At 49.0% G+C, this 14,793-nt stretch overlaps 2 protein-coding genes across 7 annotated transcripts in view; one reads left to right on the forward strand and one right to left on the reverse strand.

The window, feature by feature from the left end:
- The window catches only part of TSR1 (TSR1 ribosome maturation factor), an 11,882-nt gene extending 8,880 nt beyond the window's left edge, over window positions 1-3,002 (reverse strand). The window contains exons 1-6 of the mRNA XM_047708507.1: window positions 2,849-3,002; window positions 2,562-2,665; window positions 2,053-2,272; window positions 1,800-1,934; window positions 1,015-1,439; window positions 113-272 (exon numbers count right to left, since the gene is read on the reverse strand). Coding sequence (XP_047564463.1) covers window positions 113-272; window positions 1,015-1,439; window positions 1,800-1,934; window positions 2,053-2,272; window positions 2,562-2,665; window positions 2,849-2,945 — 1,141 coding nt within the window. The 5' untranslated portion in view covers window positions 2,946-3,002. The remainder of the gene's footprint in view (window positions 1-112; window positions 273-1,014; window positions 1,440-1,799; window positions 1,935-2,052; window positions 2,273-2,561; window positions 2,666-2,848) is intronic.
- Window positions 3,003-3,453: 451 nt separating this feature from the next.
- The window catches only part of SGSM2 (small G protein signaling modulator 2), a 36,808-nt gene continuing 25,468 nt past the window's right edge, over window positions 3,454-14,793 (forward strand). The window contains exons 1-2 of one of the 6 annotated variants that reach the window (XM_047708503.1): window positions 3,454-4,263; window positions 8,119-8,194. In XM_047708503.1, coding sequence (XP_047564459.1) covers window positions 4,207-4,263; window positions 8,119-8,194 — 133 coding nt within the window. In that variant the 5' untranslated portion in view covers window positions 3,454-4,206. Of the gene's footprint in view, window positions 4,264-8,116; window positions 8,195-14,793 lie in introns of those variants that run through there. The other 5 variants (XM_047708500.1, XM_047708501.1, XM_047708502.1 and 2 more) reach the window with 5 other exon arrangements.

Genomic DNA, 14,793 nt, shown 5'->3' on the forward strand with positions numbered 1-14,793 from the left:
AAAAACTGACCTCCAAATAAATCCTCATCCCACTCTACCCTAACTGTGAGCAGCTAGAGAAAATCCGCAATTCCAGGCAAGATGAATTACAAACAAGTTTGCCAATACCAACCATTTGCCTCACTCAGCTCCTCCTCTGTGGGCCAGGTCTGCTCCCCCTCCATTGGATCTAGGATAACCTCTGTTTGCAAAGACTCTTGTTTATCAGGGTCTGCCTTCATTAGGACCTTAGGGTCTTCCTCCATATCAGCTATAGCATCTGGAGTGCAAATCTAAAAATGAAAATAGTTGACTCCAATCAGACATTACCCAAAAACCTACCAAATCTAACAGAGTAACCAGAAAGACCCAAAAATAACATAGTTCTCAAGTAAAAAAATGAAACAGACTGAAACGGAAAGCCAAAATTTGTCAAATGTTTCAAACATTCAATTTCCTAGCATTTTAGGTCTATTCTGCTTGCTTTTGAGGCCTTTCACAATTTGGTCTCACTCCTATCTATTTATTACATACCTTACCCCCTTCAAGCTGATTCTTCACTGTGATCTGTCTGTGCCTAGGTTCATGTTGTTTCGATCTTCTTCGATACTGTTTCATCTCTGTTCAACTCACAAATCCCAGTCATCCCTCTCAACACCTGGCTCAAGTCTGATTTCTTCTATGAAGCTTGCTAGTCTACTTTCTCAACTTCCACAGCAGGTTTATAGCTTAACCACACTTTTTCAATCTTTATTTCACAGTTGTTTGCCTTTCTTTTCTATATAATTAAGTGGTCCAAGGAGAAAGACCACATCTTGTATGTCTTGTATAAACTCAAAGGCAAATGCTGTGCAAGGCACCTATAAGTGCTGGATGAATACGTGATTATGTCAACATGTTCATAGTTGACAACTGCCTTATTTCATAATAGCAGTCACCTCCAGAGACCAGTACAGTTCTCTGACATTAGTTCACATCGTACACCAGGTTACACATGAATCTACAATACAAAATCTTTAAAAACATCAGTCTTACCTCCATTGCCATGCTTGGGTCCTTTTGGGATTTCATCATTCTAGGATTTAAAGGGAAAGGGTCCATAGGGGCATCTATCTGTTTCATCTGGAAATCACCCTGTCCAATGATATGCAACAAGCTATTTACATTCAGAGCCTGCCCACGAACATAGCCTGAGATTTTCAAAGTGCCCACCAAGTTATTTTCTTCACTCGGCACAAAGTCAGCAGCATGAGCAAACAGGTATGCCCGTCTATCTCGAAAGGCAAGATGCCGTTGCTTTTGGTTAGCCAACTGCCGGAGCAGCATATCTGCCTCCTGTTGAGTGTCTAACAGGAGAAGTTTGTCATCAGGAAAACGCTTCTCTACTGTTTTGGTTAGCTTCCTTCTGGCATCTATTTGTTTCCTTGGTGGGAGGCCAGAAACACCCTGGACAGCTAGTGCTGTGAACAAGAGAGAAAGGGCTTTGTTACCTGTTGTTTTACTACATGTAAATCCCCCCGGTAATTCACAAACAGTTCAGTTGTGAGCCCAGAGATCACTGAGAAACCCAACACTCAACTATCCTAAAAAGTTTTTATAGTGAAACAAAAGGCAGTCCAGAAACAAAAAGGGACCTTGATAGATAATTTCTAAGGGATGGACCAAATTTAGGCCATACGTGTACAACCCACCATCAGCCAAATACAACCCACCAGCTATACTATTATATCGTATTGGACATAATGCCTGGCAAATTATAGGTGCATAAGAAATGCCAATTCACTTCCCTCCTTTGCCTCTAATACTCCCACCTCACTTACTATACGTGGGAAGGCCCTGAGCAAAGAGGCAGGAAAGGCAGTAATCCCCAGTGCTGTCCCAGCCTTCTAGTGGATCAAGGAGGAAAAGGATGGTATCCGCGACTTTGGCCATGTCTAAAACAGTGTGCAGATCTCCTAGACATATAAAACAAAGTTGGTGGGAAGCAGTGTTTGACACCAGCACATTATACTATTAAGAATATTAGCATTACTCAAAACAAAACAAGAGAAAATACAGTTTGTATGCTCTAACCTGGCCTTGCAGATGTGAAAAACCACCGATGTTTCAAGCGGGGGCATAACAGCATAAAGCTATGAGTGCTTCCCCATTCATTCAAGTGTACTGTTCCGGTGTCTTTATCCTGAAGCAACCGAAAGGCCTCTGGCAGGGAAATCCTGTCATGCAGGGGCACCACCAGTACCTGATGAGGAGGACCATCCTTGCAGCCCAGCTGTCTCTTCTCAGCCAGAACCTAATAGAACCAATCGATGTATTGCCATTCCCACAGTATGGATGCCCCTTCCTCACCCCAGACTCCCCACTCCCAACCCACCGCATTTTCCTTGTAAAAAAGCACGTATGCCTGGAGAGTGGGCCGGAACTCGGACCAAGGCAAAAAATGCCTTAGCGTGCGCATAGATCTGCACGCCTGACACGTGATATCCCCAGCCCCCTCCTAGGGTCACATTTTTTAGTTCGAGGCATTATCCGCCTAGAACACTTGTGAAGCCACACCACTCCCCAATCCTTGCTCCTCTCACCGCCTCCTTCTTCTGCTTTCGGAGTTGGCTCGCGCGATGCCTCTGGTCTACTCTGCTGAGCTCTTTTCTCACCTTCTTGCTTAGGGTTTTCAGCGCTAGACGACCTAGAATAAGATCAGTAAGTGATCTTGTGCAAGGTACCAGAGGGTCAAGAAAGAGGATCCTCTCCGCCAACTTTAGGGCCTCGGCGCGGGGTTCAGGCCGCACGTAGGGGCGCAGTCTGGACATAAAGCAAAGCAGTTAATATAGACTAAACAGCCCTTCTTCCTCCAAACCTATCTTCTCACCCTTGCCATCCCGCTGCGCGGATCCCCGACCCCGATGGCGCCCCCCCTTATGAGCTTTATTCTGCTGCTTCAGCGGCCCAGACCGGTGAGCCGCCATGCCGCCACTCACGTGTACCCAGTCAGCACTAATTCCGGGCCGGACCAAGCGCTTCCGGTCCCCTTCTGGGCCGTCCTCCCCGTGGCGGGGCGGGGCGGGGCTCACCATTTCCTCTCGCGAGAGTTTTCCCAACCAGGCTCAGAGTGTGAGACGCTAGCGTTTGTGCAAAACCGATGAGTAAACTTTTCCCGGACCGTGGTTTGCGGCTGGGGACCTTGAAAAATCGCATGTAGATTCGAGGTTGGGGCTCTAGGTCCTGGAGGGATTTTTTTGCTACATGTATTTTCATTTTTTGCGTTATCAAGTTGTATCACTTAGGAAGCTGTTGAAGTTTCTCCATTCGTGCGAAAGAGGGCTAAGACCCTCCTCTCACCTAGATTTTTGCACGTAGCTCCTCAGTTTGCAGCAGCAGCAGCAGCAGGTGTTATAATTTTGAGCCACCCTTTCTTTCTCTTGGGGGACTCAAGGCTATAAGGCAAATCGCGTGGCAGGCACTTCTCTCACCTTCACGGGCTCCATACAAGTTCCCGCTGATCTCAGTTATTCCAATCTGCGTCCCCACCTTTCACATAGCTTCAGGAAGGACGGGACAGAGAGGGAGAGTTGGCCTTGACACTCGAGTCCTCCGGGGGATTTAGAGGAAAGAGGGAGCTCTGGCTTTTCAGCCAGGAGAATAACGCTGGCTTCCCCGTAGCCATACTCGAGGCGCGAGGGACCCCGGTCCTCCCCGTCAGGAAGACGAGGGAGTAGAAATCCAGGCGCTTCTAGCTGGGTTGAGGCCAGCTCCGATGTGAGCAACTTTCCCGCAGCGGTGGGGTCCGGGACGCGCCAACCACTCAGTGAAGCGCTGCGCGGAACTGGCTGCAGGCGCTCACAATGCGAGTTCGCACCTTCGGGGCTGGCGCCAGCGCGTTGCCATGACAGCGGCACGCGAGGCGCGCGCCCGGGGCCCAGCCACCCCCAGGCGCGCGCGGCCTCCCCCCCGCCCCGACCCCCCCACTCCTGGTTGCAGAGCGCACCCCCCGCCCCCGGCTGTGGGAAGGGGCTGGGCCAGCCGCCTGACGTCTGTGCGGGGTTCGGAAGATGGCTGCGGAGCCCAGCACCGGGCAGTGGCTGCTGCGGCGGCGGCGGGCTGGGAGCGCGGCAGGCGGGGGCTCCGCCTAGCGCGTGGGGCGCTGAGCGGAGAGGCGCGGAGGCGACGAGGGCGCGCGGGGGGCTTGGGGGGGCAGCTTGGCGTCGCCTCCCCGCCACCCGCCGCACCATGGGCAGCGCGGAGGACGCAGTCAAAGAGAAACTGCTGTGGAACGTGAAAAAGGAGGTAAAGTCGGGGCAAGGACCCCTTGGGGCTCGCGTCCCTGCCCGCGGGCCCGGGACTGGGGGGCCTCGAGAAGGTTCTCGCTTCCCCCTCCCGGGCGCGAGCGCTCACGGCCTGGTGCCCGGCGGGGGTGGGGTCCTGGACTGGCTGCGGCTCCCGCCTCGGTCCGCGGGGCCGGGGAGGCGCTCCGGCGCTTGTTTGCTCGGCGATCCCGCAGTTCCCCGCCCTGTGACGGCAACAGCCCTGGGAGACCAAGGTCGGGGGAGGGGCGGCGGCGATTTCTTGGAGAGGTGGTACTGACCATTCATTGCTGGTGCCGCCTGGGGAGGGGGCGGGGCCCCGCGGGGGCCCCGGAGAACGCGAAACCAGTGATTTGGGGGCTTAGCTCCGGTTTGCCCAAACCCAATTCAGGGATCCCTCTGGGAAGTGAGTCGCGGCTTCGGGAGGGTTCGTCGCACACCTCACTGCTTCTCACTCCACGCCCACCTCCCTACCCAGAGACCACGGGGGGAGGCGGGTTGTGAATGGTTTTTATGGCTCAGATTTTATCCCCGCTTGAGGACCCCCACCCGACACCAAATGTCAGGAAGAAGGAAGTCCTCCCCTCTACTACTGTCCTTTACGTTGGCCCTGCCCTAAAGCCCATTTCAATTTCATTGTGTGTGGGGTGGTACCCATATGAATGACTCACCGAGTCTCAGAGCTGGAGAGCTCAAACCTGCAGCGTGAATTAGAATGGATTAGGCCTCTGGAACCATGAACTCCCCACCTACCTTTGTGGCTGTCTTCTACCAGATGTGCAGTCTCCATGAGGGCAGGGAACCCGTCTGTTTTGTCCTGTTCTGTGTCCAGGACCTGGCACACAGTAGGCCTTCAATGAGTATTTGGTAAATATCTTGGAGACTGCAAGATGGTGGGCATTCATAACCTTGGAATACTCCAAACCTAGCTCTGTGTGATTGAATAAGTTACCTAACCTCTTTGAGTTTTAATTTCTTCATGTCTGAAAGAAGGATATGTACTTCATATCTAAAAGTTTACCATATTGGCTCCTTTACCCTTTCCTAGAGTTTCAGGATTAGAGAAGACTCTGGGTTCTCAAACTTCTGGAAGGCTCTGGATGGTTCTCCTTCATTAACTATGGCCTGTCTACTGTGCCCTAACATTTATTTGTTCCCCTCTCTCTTGTTTGAAGAGGAATAGTTGAAGCCATCACCTTTTCCAGCTCTGTGTGAGAAGCTCCCTCGTGACTTCCCTGTGAAGTGGCCAAGAAAGTATTTTAGGCCAGGAGTATTATCAGATCAGCATTTAAACCCCAGCCCTGGTCTCCCCAAGGAAAAGGGAAATCCCAATTCTCAGGTTATCCTTAGGAAACAAGCAACCTAGTGACAGATACTCATATGAACAATATAAACAAGAACAAAAAAGTAACCTTACCCAAACTACAGACATATGTGCTAGGATTGTTGGTGTGATCCAAATTTAGAGTTGATCAGTGATGTAGGAAAGATTTCCGAGAAGACCGTGATTCTTCTTTCAATACTTAGAAGGCTCTTTATGCTACTCCAAGAATGATCCTTAAACAAATGTGAGAAATACCCAAAATATGTCACAGCTATGTGTATTACCTGACAAAGTTTAACCTTCTCTCAATTCTTAGTTCCTTTCTGCCTTCAGCACCTGATTTAGAGGAAAACCTATCCTTTCCTCTTCTGTGAGTAGAAACAGTGGGGAAAATTTTAGGCAAGGCTGGTCTCTCAACACAAAACCTCTGGTGTAATTCTTGAGTAATCTGAGGTTCTTCAAACCCCAAAATCTCCCCTACCCTCCTGTTTCAGATGCCTGCAGGTGTTTGAGCTGTGACTTTATGCTCTGTTTAATACAAACACTCCTTGGGAAGAAATCTAGGAAACTTTTAGCAGTTTAGAGTGCAGGATCAATCTGATTTCCCTCTACCTCACTGCTAATCATTAGCAGTTTCCAGTAGAGAGAAGCCTCCAGGTCCTTCCTCCCTCCTCCCCAGGCTTTAGAAGCTTTACCATTCTCCAAACTATACAGTCCTAGGTGAGGGCCTTGGGAATGAAGGCAGCATCGAACACTGCATGCCTTGTCCAAAGAATGGCAAAGACACACACTGCCCAGAGTTTACTTGATCTGTAAGATTTTATACTAGGATTGAGGTAATTCATCCCTCTAATCTCCTGTATTAGTAACTGTCTCTTGGCAGGTTCCGCCAGGACATCAAAAGTGCTTGACTTAGGGGTGCCTGGGTGGCTCAGTGGGTTAAAGCCTCTGCCTTCAGCTCAGGTCATGATCCCAGGGTCCTGGGATCGAGCCCTACATCGGGCTCTCTGCTCAGCGGCAAGCCTGCTTCTTCCTCTCTCTATCTCTCTGCCTGCCTCTCTGCCTACTTGTGATCTCTGTCTGTCAAATAAAATAAATAAAATCTTAAAAAAAAAAGTGCTTAAGTGTTGGGAGCAACTAAAACCTCATACATTGCTGATGGGAGTGTAAATTTGTATAACTACTTTGGAGAACTGTTTAGCAAAATCTAGCAAAGTGGAATATAGGTATCAAATGCCTTGTCTAGAAATATAAATCCAAAGAAATGAGCACCTATGTTCAATAACAGACATATCTGTAATGTTCATGGTAGCGCTGTTCATGGCAGCCCCAAATTTTTTTTTTTTTTTAAAGATTTTTTATTTATTTATTTCACAGAGAGATCACAAGTAGCCAGAGAGGCAGGCAGAGAGAGAGGAGGAAGCAGGCTCCCCGCCGAGCAGAGAGCCCGATGCGGGGCTCGATCCAAGGACTCTGGGATCATGACCTGAGCCGAAGGCAGCGGCTTAACCCACTGAGCCACCCAGGCGCCCCACGGCAGCCCCAAATTTAAAACTACCCACATGTCAGTCAATTGCAGTGTGTTAACACAATAGAGAATGAATACATACAACATACATATATACAACATGAACACATCTTACAGTCACACCAGAGAGCAGGAGAAACCCAGTCACAAAACACTACACACTGATTTCATCTATAAAAAGTATAAAAAACCCACAAAAGGGTTGTATGATGTAAGAAGTCAGGATAAGTAGATATCCTTGAGAGTAGTGACTGGAAGGAAGTATTAAATTGGTGGGTGCTTGGGGGTGCTGGTCACATGTTCTGTTTCTGCATCTGTATATTGGTTTGACAGGTGTGTTCAGCTTGTGAAAATTCATCAAGCTATATAATCATGATACATACTTTTTTCTGTAGTTTTACTATCCGTCAATAAAAAGGCTGTATGTGTATGGTTTTTTTTAAAAGTGCATTCTTAAAGAAAGATGTGACTGCTCATCTTAGAAGGTAACTGGAAGATTTTATATCCAGGTAGGAACCCAAAACATCAGAGTTTTATTGAGACAGAAAGAAGGCTGGGCTTGCCAGCATGTGGAGAGTGTCTCTGAGGCCTGGATGAACCTCCCCCTAACCTTGGAGCAGAGGAAGTAAATGAGGGGCAGGTTGCTTATCTACACCCTGTAGTGGGCTAGCTTGTCCCGAAAGGAAAGTGTGTCTGCCCAGAAGCCCTTCTCCAGCTAAGTACAGATGAGCAAACAGCATCCTGTCCTCCACAGTGGGACACTTCCTCCTGAACTGCACATCTGCACTAATTGCTTGGTGGACTTATGACATCTCTTCCTGGTTGCCTTTCCAGGAAGACACTTTGCTTCCACACCTCTTCCATCCCTACTTATTCTCCACCCTGCAAGTATCCGAACCCAAACCAAGAGAGCAGGGCCGAGCTATTTACTTGCCCACAGGTCTTGGATTGGAAAAATAAATAAGATGCTGCCCATTTGTCCACAGGTGAAGCAAATCATGGAGGAGGCTGTCACCAGGAAGTTTGTGCATGAGGACAGCAGCCACATCATTGCTCTGTGTGGTGAGTGACTGGGGGCTGATGGGAAGTGGATTGAGAACTGCAGACACTGTTCCAGGCCAAGGAAAGAACAGTTCTCAGGTTTAGTAGTTTTCAGATAGGGCTGCAAATTAGAATCGAACTCTGAAGCATTTGAGATCTCCCTGGGCCTGGTCTCTGACCTACTGAATCAGGATCTCTACGGCCCAAGGATCTACATATATCTAGTTCCTTTGATTTTTTTGTGCGCATCAGAGTCATCCAAAGAGCTTGTTAAAACACGGATTCCTGAATCCCAACCCTGGAATTTCTGATTCTGGTAGGTCTGGGCTGGGCCTGAGAATCTGCGTTTCTGACAGAGGGTTCTGTTGCTGTTGGTCCACGGACCACACCTTGAAAACCACTGACCTAGAAAATTCTGGTTTGGAACCACTGCTCTGGTTTGTTAGTTTGTTTTTAAGATTTTATTTATTTATTTGGCAGAGAGATCACAATTAGGCAGAGAGAGGGTGGGGAAGCAGGCTCCCTGCTGAGCAGAGACCCTCCCCACCCCCACCCCCATGTTGGGCTCGATCCCAGGACCCTGAGATCATGACCTGAGGCCGAAGGCAGAGGCTTAACCCACTGAACCACCCAGGTGCTCCAGCTCTGGTTTATTTTTACTTTAACTTTGTAGGAAGGGTTTGTGTTTTGGGGTGCTTTCTGTGCACATCTACATTCTAATTAACCCCACCTGTGTTGCTCTGGCATCCCAGCTCTCTAAGCACTGGATTGGGTGCACAACAACATGAGCTACGATAGGAGGGAAAGCCAAAAGCCCTCCTGCCTCACAAGGGGAAAAGTCTGTAGTGAACCATCCCTTGCTGTGAAGACTCCTGCCTTTGCAGGGCAAGCCTTTCTGCATACACTAGAGTTTTCTTGGATTTCCAGGAATTCAGGCTTCCTTTCAGCTCTCTTTCTGAGGGGACAGCTTGCCATCTCTGTGTTGTTTTCGTTGGCCTCTGAGATTGGTGTTTGGGATTTGTGGAAGGGAGGTTGTGTATTTCTGAGAGAAAGGAGTGGAAGGACCAAGTAAGGGAAGGAAAACTGTTTGATAGTACTGTGGTAAGGCAGATAGAGCTGCCCACCATCAGTCTAGCAACAAATCTGAGGGTCTGCCAGGAGCCAGATCCTGTTCTCCAGATGGGGAAACAACAGTAACGAGGTCGACAGAGTCTCTGCCCCCAAGGGCTTACATTTTGTGGGGAGAGAGAAAACCAAATGCACACATAAATATATCCTGTAATAAAGGTATGAAGAAAAATAAAGCAGAGAGGTGAGGGAGAGCAGCTGGGAAGAGATGGCCTGTGAGCAGAGCCTGAGTGATAGACTGAGGAATCACGTGAATCCTGGTGCTCTGCTTACTTATGTCATCTTGGACAAGTTTCTTAACTTCTGTCACCCTTAGTTGACTCCCCTAAAAACAGGATGATGATTCCCATCTCAAGGAATTTTTATGGGGGTTGAGACGATGCATGTGAGCGTTTCTAGCGTGGTAAGAGCTCAGGAAATGTCTGTCTTTCCTTCTCTTTTGGATGTTGAGGCTGAAACTGGGTTTGGAGGATTTGAGTTCCCACCATCTTCCCTTTGGGTAAGTTTCCCAGTTCTTCGAGATGACGTTATGATTCCCAGGTTTATGAGGAGCAATCTAATCTCACCTTTTCTCAGACAAAACCTATGTTAGGGGAGAAGCATGATAGTCTTGCAGTAAGTGGCTTTGAAGAATATTTGAACTCTACTCCTTTCCACCTGTGTTGTGTGCCCCTGACATCAGCCACTTTCTTTCATTTTCACCATAAGGGCTCTGCTGGTGGCCAATTATGCATGACTTGATTCCTTATCCAGACCACATACAACAAATACAGACAACAGAATAAAATAGCGCAAACAGCTTGTGCATGGGTGCCACACGTGGGTGGCCAAGGGGGACTAGGGGAAAGAGAGGCAGGGAGAAGAGTTGTGGGTATCCCACATTCAGGCCAATTAGGATGAGCAGCAACTGTCAGCTCTCCTCTGATCAGTACAGGGCCCCTAGGAAGCAGTGGAGCTTTCATTTTTGTCTCCTGCCTGGAAGCCCAGGGTTCTAACAGGCAGAGATAGTACCCTCAAAAAGAATGCTTCTACTTTCAGCCAAGTTTAGATGCTGAAACAGAACAGGGGTCTCTGAAATAGACCCAAGTCTCCAAGGTTCTACTGGATCTCAGGAGGTGCCTTAGATCTGCCAGTACGAACTTAAATATCCAAAATCAGACAATGGTCCACCCAGGGCACCTGGGTGGCTCAGTGGGTTAAAGCCTCTGCCTTCGGCTCAGGTCATGATCCCAGGGTCCTGGGATCGAGCCCTACATCGGGCTCTCTGCTTAGTGGGGAGCCTGCTTCCCCCACTCTTCTCTGCCTGCCTCTCTGCCTAATTGTGATCTCTGTCTGTCAAATAAATAAATAAAATCTAAAAAAAAAAATGGTCCACACAAGAAGCTATCCAGGTGTGAGACTGCAGGCAGTGGTGTTGGGGACTAGGGTAAACTGAATATTGCTTGCCCTCATTCAGCTCCTGCAAGAATGCCAGCCCAGGCTTGCCATGGCCTTTGTTTTATTGATTTATTTTTTAAAATTTATTTATTTGACAGACAGAGATCACAAGTAGGCAGAGAAGCAGGCAGAGACAGAGGAGGAAGCAGGCTCCCCGCTGAGCAGAGAGCCCGATGTGGGGCTCGATCCCAGGACCCTGGGATCATGACCTGAGCCGAAGGCAGAGGCTTTAACCCACTGAGCCACCCAGGCGCCCCTGAAATTTCCTAATTTTTAAAGATTGATAACTGATTCCCACTGTGTATTTGTTTTAAGTAGGCATCATGCCCAGCGTGGAGCGCAACACAGGGCTTGAACTCATGATCAAGAGTTGGACGCTTTGGGGCGCCTCGGTGGCTCAGTGGGTTAAAGCCTCTGCCTTCGGCCCAGGTCATGATCCCAGCGTCCTGGGATCAAGCCCCACATCGGGCTGTCTGCTCCGCAGGGAGCCTGCTTCATCTTCTCTCTCTCTCTCTCTGCCTGCCTCTCTGCCTACTTGTGATCTGTCTGTCAAATAAATAAATAAAATCTTTAAAAAAAAAAAAAAAGAGTTGGACGCTTAAAGGACTGAGTCACACAGACACCCCATAGTTCCCATATTTTTTTAAAAAGATTTTATTTATTTATTTAGCAGAGAGAGACACAGTGAGAGAGAACACAAGCAAGGGGAGTGGGAGAGGGAGAAGCAGGCTTCCCACTGAGCAGGGAGCCCGATGCAGGGCTCGATCCTAGGACCCTGGGATCATGACCTGAGCCGAAGGCAGACGCTTAATGACTGAACCACCCAGGTGCCCCCATAATTCCCATATTTTAAAAATGTGTAGGCCAAACAAAAGGCATCTCCAAGCCTCTGCCAATTTGCTGCCCCTGCCTTGGGCTCAGTGCTGTCACTGAGAGGAATGTTAGCAGGAGGTGTTGCCAACGGTATAAAGCTAACTCAATCCCATAGAAAGAGGAATCCTTGGGCTTTGTCAAAATTGGTATTCAGTGGTGAAATAAATCCCAGTTTGAGCTTAAAATAAGGTTAAAGCAATGATGATCAAACTTGTTTCCTGTCTGCAAACCATTTATACCCATCGTGCAATAGAATCATAACCAGGGATTCTTGGGAGAAGATAGAGGAAAGAATTGGTATGTATTAATGGAAAACTCCACTCCTCTGGCTTTTTTTTTTTTTTTTTTTTTTTTAAGATTTTATTTATTTATTTGACAGAGAGAGACCCAGCCAGAGAGGGAACGAACACAAGCACGGGGAGTGGGAGAGGGACAAGCAGGCTTCCGCTGAGCGGGGAGCCTGATGTGGAGCTCAGTCCCAGGACACTGGGGATCATGACCTGAGCCCAAGGCAGACACTTAACAACTGAGCCACCCAAGCACCCCCTCTGGCTTTTTGAAGACTTGATATGCCAGTCTCCTTCACCGCTGGACAAATGCTCAGAAATGCATTTCTAGTCTGAAGTAGATCCAGTCTTATACTGGCTCCTGCTGTTGTCCCAACCACATCCAGAATTCAGCTTTGTTCTGGAAGGAATCAGAGTGTGGAGAGGATACTAAGAGATCCGAGCAGAGCAAAGGCTGTGAAGGTTGTATTAACCATGGAGTGGCCACATTCCCTAGGGCCTTGGAGAGCCCTGGGGCCGGGCCCCTCTGCTCTGTCTGGGCCCCCTGTTCTTGGCAGAGGAGAGCAGGGCCTGGGCAAGATGAGCTGCTCTCAGCTTCCTTAAAGTAGAGATATTTGAACTGGAAACAGAATTTTTTCTCGGAAAGCCTTGGAAATGGAACTGAAGAATCCCGGAGTTGAGCCCTGACCCTGGGCGAACCTAGGGGAGTTGTGCCAGACCCTGTTCCTGTTACAGGAGAAGGAGAAGTGTGGTTGTTCCTAAACCTGTTTGTCCAGAAGCTGGTCAGGCCCTGTAGGTAGAAACCTTGTGAGGAAGCTTTGCTGGCAAGCTATGGCTAACAGTGGGGAGGGCTTCTCCCTCCTGCAGGCAGAGGCTGGGTCTTGGGGAGTAAGCCCAAAGCTACCATGGTAGGAAAGGGTTCTCTGATATCACTTTTTTATCTTAAAAAGCCTTGTCAAGTTTGCATTTCATTTCATAATCTGGTCCTTGAAACATTTAATATAAAGACATACTATTGAATCAAATTAATGCACCTTGATTTCTTTTTTTTCCTTTTTTTAAAGATTTCATTTATTTATTTGGCAGAGAAAGAGAGATCACAAGGAGGCAGAGATCACATGCAGGCAGAGGGAGAGGGGAAGCAGGCTCCCTGCTGAGCAGAGAACCTGATGTGGGTCTCCATCCCAGGACCCTGAGATCATGACCTGAACCAAAGGCAGAGGCCTAACCCACTGAGCCACCCAGGTCCTCCTGCACCTTGATTTCTCTGTGGTTTCTTAAATCCCCAGGTGTAAGCTGATGTCTCCTGCCACTGCCTGCCCCTGAGGGCAAGGGGCTTTCAACCTCTTTTAACTTTTATTTGATAAGTACCCCATGTAGGGCTCAAATGCACAACCCCAAGATCAAGAGTCTCCTCTTGAGCCAGCCAGGTGCCCCGGGTGCTTTCAGCTTTCGCTTTGGGGCACCTCAAGGTTAGGGTTAAGCACTAAACTGTCCCAGATTTTGCTTTTGAACTCTGCATTTGTAATAATAATATACATGCTTAAAGAGGACATGTTTACTGTCCCTGTCAGGGATCTGAGGGAATTTAGGCATCAACACTTGAGCACGGGAGAAGCCACCATTTCTCTGAAACTGCCCTTCCTCAGGCTCCCGGCTGGGTGTGGCTGCCTCCACAGTATTTCTGTGTGCTCTGTTCTGATTGGCCACCGAGTTTGGATTTTAACCTTTGCTGGGTAGAACAGGTTTCTGCTGGCCTGGCACAGCAGGTTCTCAGACTCTTAATGTCTCCTCAGCACAGAAGGCATTTGGGGTGGGGGGTGCCCTGGTGGCTCAGTCTTTGGGCATCTGCCTTCAGCTCAGAAAGTGATCCTAGAGTCCTGGGATCAAGCCTTCACATTGGGGCTCCCTGCTCAGCAGAGAGCCTCCTTCTCCCTCTGCTGCTCCCCCTGCTTATGCTCCGGCTCACAGTCAAATAAATAAATATGTAAAATGCTTAAAAAAAAAAAAAAAAAAAAAAAAGAAGGCATTGGGGGCAGGGCCTAGGCCCACCTCAGCTTTGCCCCTCCGTGACCAGGGTCCCAGCTCTCCCGGCACAGATCTTAGTGTGAGGATTGGTGCTTCAGGCTGAAGATGAGCCTAATGGGAGACGGGGTGGAGTCTGTGGAGCCGGGAGCGGCACCAGGGCTTTCTTAACAACCCGCTCCGGCTCCCCGCTCCCCGTTGCTAAGCAGCTTTCATTAGCCTGGAAGGTCGGCCGGCTGTGGTGAACTCCTCTGGGGAATGGCGATGCTAACGAGCTGGGAGAGAAGCAGGTGCTGTGGCGGGATTGCCTCTCACCTGAGACGCCACAGCCAGAGCTATTTCAGCACACGCTGAGATTCAGACTCCAGGCCGTTTTTAGTCTGTGAAAGGGATTCCTTCTCTCTTCTTCCCACCCAGACTGAATGAACAGCTCACTCTCAGGGTGTCTGACTTCTGCCTTCCATCTGCAAAAAATCAAGTAGGAAGGAATGCCCCCTGGGAAGGGATTCCTCTCCCCTTCCTTGGGATGAGGCTGAGGGCCTGTGGTGCTGGTGGTCTGTAGCCCAGACACAAGGGTGACCATGGCCAGTTACTCAGCAGCTCTGAACCCACCCCAGGAGGCTGATGGGAGCACTAACAGAGTGACACAGGTAAAACACACAGCATGGAGTCAGGTATGCATTAGGTGCTCAATAAATGTTGCTCTTATTATCATCATCACCACCACCAGCAGCAACTTTCTACTTTATTCCTCAAAATGATCCTACAGGGTGGGGGGATGGATGAAATAGGTGAAGGGGATTAAGATCACACTAATCAGGGTGCCTGGGTGGCCCAGTCGTTAAGCGTCTGCCTTCGGCTCAGGTCATG

Source organism: Lutra lutra, chromosome 16 (assembly GCF_902655055.1).
Source record: "Lutra lutra chromosome 16, mLutLut1.2, whole genome shotgun sequence".
In the NCBI taxonomy this organism is placed as follows: domain Eukaryota; kingdom Metazoa; phylum Chordata; class Mammalia; order Carnivora; family Mustelidae; genus Lutra; species Lutra lutra.